We start from the raw sequence: 3,757 nt of genomic DNA, 5'->3' as shown, positions 1-3,757 counted from the left end.
TATCGACTCATCACTCCCACAATCAACATTGAAGAGAGTTTTTTAGCTCCCACGATGTTTGCCATTAGAACAGGGCAAATCCCTGCTCTGATACCAATTGATGCAGCACAAGGATTACAATCCTGAAGAACAAAGGTTTTTGGAATCCATTAGAGAGGGATAAAACCGAAAGGTTGTTTTATTTCTGAATTGATGAATTACATTGGGATTCAAACGGCTTATAAATACATAAACACAGCCCCTGGGGAAGCTCAAAGGTCTTAAGAAATTAAACAACATAAATTCGGACGGAAATTGAGAAAGAACAAAATTTATTACAAATTTTTATTTGCGGTTTTGGAAGCCTACTATCTATAACTTTGCCTTCATCCTCATTTTCTGTTGAACTGGCTGTGAATATGCAAGCAGCTCCTTATTATTTTCAATTTTGGCGATGTCTTCTTCCTTGAAAGTCAAGATCACTTCCATGCCATCACCATCTCTTGTATCCATGAACTTTATCGCATTCTTGATATGTGCACTGCTAATAAAGACACATAACGGCTTTCCCCATCCAAAATCGGCTGAATAAAAGGGCAACCTGCACAGACTGCTGCAACTATAGGTCTCTATATCATCCCTTCTTAAGAGGTTTCCATACTCTTTGAAGATTTCAAATGCTTCTTCCCCACTAATTCCGTTGCCAAAGTTTTCTTTAAATACCTTTATGCCTTTCCTCAATAAAGCAACCAAGGCTAGAAGATCTTGATTATCAATATCTAGTTGTGTCTTTGTCATAGACAACCCCACAAGACTTCCCAATAAGTTTTTGTCCGCCAAGGGCTTAGCTAATATTTCACGCATATTCACCGCTTGGCACCATACGGAGGGCTTCATAAAACCCGAGTTTGATCTTGATGCTTCCATTGCGCATTTCCAAACGAGAACGGACACAACTTCAACGCATGAAGGATTTGGCACGGTGGAGCTTGCAGATTTGGACTTGAGAGCAGCAATCTCTGAGGCACCAAACAGAAATCTCCTTGTCATACACTTTTCTTTAGCATATTCCACGACGGGGTGGTGTGTGTTTAGGAAATCTAGTGGAGGGAAGAGCGAAGCTGGGACACCAAATATTTTTGGAGCGGGAAACTTCACCACCTCTTGATGATCACCAGTAGTAGTACTACTGACGACTGATGAGCCAAAGGCAAATGCAGCCCAAGTATTAATGAATGTGCTGCCTGTAATGGCATCGGCGACCTTGTGAGAAATACTGGCCCCGATTGCTACCCCACCGCATTCAAAGAAGCTGGCCTGGACTAGTATAAGATTGCCTGATCCTGCAGCTCTTGCTAATCCCATATGCTCAGCTGGAAGAAGTTGCTTAAATAGCATTTGATGAGCATCCGGATTGTCCAAAATCTTTGATATCGGACAGTTGACTTGGGCTTCAAGAAACTCAGCCCCACGGTCATTGCAGCCGATTGAATCATTATATTGGAATTGGCCTGCCCAGGGATAAAAGAGAGTTAGAGTTTTAGATAATGATGTTTTTAGAATATTGGATATTTCAGCAGAAGGGACTGAAGAATTATGGCGTCGATAGAAGAACAGAAGCGGAACGTAAAGATCGGAAGCAATCTGATCAAAGACAGAAAGTTTGAGGGTTTTGAAGTGGCGAGGAGTTGGTGAGGATGGTTTAATTGTTTCCTTGTGGATGACTTCAACCTTGATCTCTGAAGTGGTCATCTTTTAGTCGCTCCCACACAGCTTGAGTTCCATAACCTAATAAGCACTTCCTTTTATAAAAACAGAAGTACAGCTAGTTCCTTCGAACTTCGGAGTTTGAGTCTTTATTGATTAGTTTATTTGTATGATTGTATCTTAATTTATTTATTTTTTCAATTGAATGTGTATTAATTGGAGAGATTTTTCAGTGTGACCGTTACACGAGATGGTACATCACGTGTCCCTATATAAATAATAGGTTATGTGTGTTAAAATGTTAATAATTTAAAAATTAAAATTTTCCACCATTTGCACAAAAATACATGGTGTACCATCTGCATTCCCGTTATAACTAAAAATTTCTCTATTAACTGGATCTGAGCATATTTTTATATTGAATATACTGATTATTTAGCAAGCCCATCGTAGGCTAACCACTCCACATAATTATTAATTTGTTTGTTTATTGCAAATTGCGGGAAGCATGCTTTCACCAGCTTCAGTGAGATCCCCATGACTCTAGCAATCTCTCCTAAATTGATCCAAGAATGGTCAACTGTATAATTTTGTACAAGCAAAAAAGCCCGTGCGATGTCGCGGGTTTACAACTCTAATTACACATAATTACAACAATGTTTCCAATTCTACTACTACATATATATATATATATATATATATATATATATATATATATATATAACCATACTCACAATCTTATTTACAAATATACTAATCAGTATTTTTTTATACAATTTTTTTGTTATATATATACTAATCAATATTTAAAACGATGCTAAATGGGGGAAGTTTTACCTCAGTACAAAGCTTGATAAAATTAAACAAATTCCCATGTCATTGGTCACTTTGACCCCTGTGACGTTACCGCCATTGGCGATGAGACAGGGGCGGATGTCCTCTAGAACCAAGTCGACGTTGGGAACCGTGAGTTTGTACTGCTTAGCGAAGTAGAGTCCCGGAGAAGAAGACTTGGCGGCAACGCTCGGGTTTGAAGCTCTAATGGCAGTTTTGAGAAAGATCGGCCTTTGAGAGGTGAGACGGTGCACTTGCGTCGGGCTGGAAACAATTCGTGCGAATTCCAATACCCAAAACGTAGTCGCTTGGTATTTGAAATCGAGTTTTTGGTTTGAGGGTTTAGATTAGGTGTGAGAGATTGCGAAATTGAATTTGTTGGTTTGAAGGTTTGAGGGGGGGTCTTGCGATGGCTGTGAGCGAGAGAAAAGGCAGCGAGGGTTATCAGGCAGTGAAAAAGGTAAACCAAACAGAGAGGAGACGACATGCACAGTAAAAGACAGAACAATTTAAACAGAAAAAGGGGGGAATGCCGTCTTTACACTGTTCATAACAGTGATTTTGGGCTTTGGGTATTAGTATATATAATTTGAAATGTAGCTGTTAAACAATATTTATTGTTCATAATTTTTTAGCCATTGTATATATTCCTTTGTAGTTTGCAATGAGTCTCTAACCATACGAAGAGACATTATACATCTTTATATTGTATACTTTACACAAAATGAACCAAGAAAATTTAGGGTGTGTATTCAATTGAGAATTTGAGATATTTTAATGGAGTTTAATTAATTTTTAGGTAAAAGACTGTTTACTATCTTCATGTTTCGTGGTTTTCAACATTTAGTACATCAAGTTTTTTTCGTCTCAGATTCATACCTAAAGTGTAAATTTTGGGACAGTCTCATACATCCGTTAGTCAAACTGTTAAATTTGCCGTTAATTGTGACGTGGCGCCCATGTGAACAATGACTAGGCGCCACGTGTCATCCACATTTTTTTTTCTTTCTTCTTTCTTCTTCTTCTTCTTCCGACTGCAACTTTTTTTTTTCTTCCTCCCTCTCCTTCTTCCTTCATTCTTCCTTCCTTCTTCCTTCCCCTTCTTCTCCTTCTTCCTTGTTCTTCCTTCTCCTTCTCCTTCTTTTTCTTCTTCCTCCGAATCTGGGGAAGTGGTTTTTTTTTTCTTCTTCCTCCTTCTTCCTTCTCTTTCCTCCTGTTTGCACTCAAAATATACCCA

The 3,757-nt window shown here is 38.5% G+C and overlaps 1 protein-coding gene across 1 annotated transcript; it reads right to left on the bottom strand.

Annotated features, from left to right (window-relative positions):
* Window positions 1-248: 248 nt before the first annotated feature.
* LOC126615120 (acyltransferase Pun1-like) lies at window positions 249-1,744 on the bottom strand. The gene has a single exon (XM_050282869.1). The coding sequence runs from the start codon at window positions 1,729-1,731 to the stop codon at window positions 352-354; it is 1,380 nt and encodes a 459-aa protein (XP_050138826.1). The 5' UTR covers window positions 1,732-1,744; the 3' UTR covers window positions 249-351.
* Between the last annotated feature and the right edge of the window lie 2,013 nt (window positions 1,745-3,757).

The sequence above is a fragment of the Malus sylvestris genome, chromosome 3 (genome assembly GCF_916048215.2).
Source record: "Malus sylvestris chromosome 3, drMalSylv7.2, whole genome shotgun sequence".
Taxonomy (NCBI): domain Eukaryota; kingdom Viridiplantae; phylum Streptophyta; class Magnoliopsida; order Rosales; family Rosaceae; genus Malus; species Malus sylvestris.
Note: the sequence above shows the minus strand (reverse complement) of the source record. Positions and strands in the feature narration are given on the sequence as shown.

Bases quoted from the DNA above. Each gene is read 5' to 3' on its own strand.
- LOC126615120 (XM_050282869.1), bottom strand. From the start codon at position 1,731: ATGACCACTTCAGAGATCAAGGTTGAAGTCATCCACAAGGAAACAATT.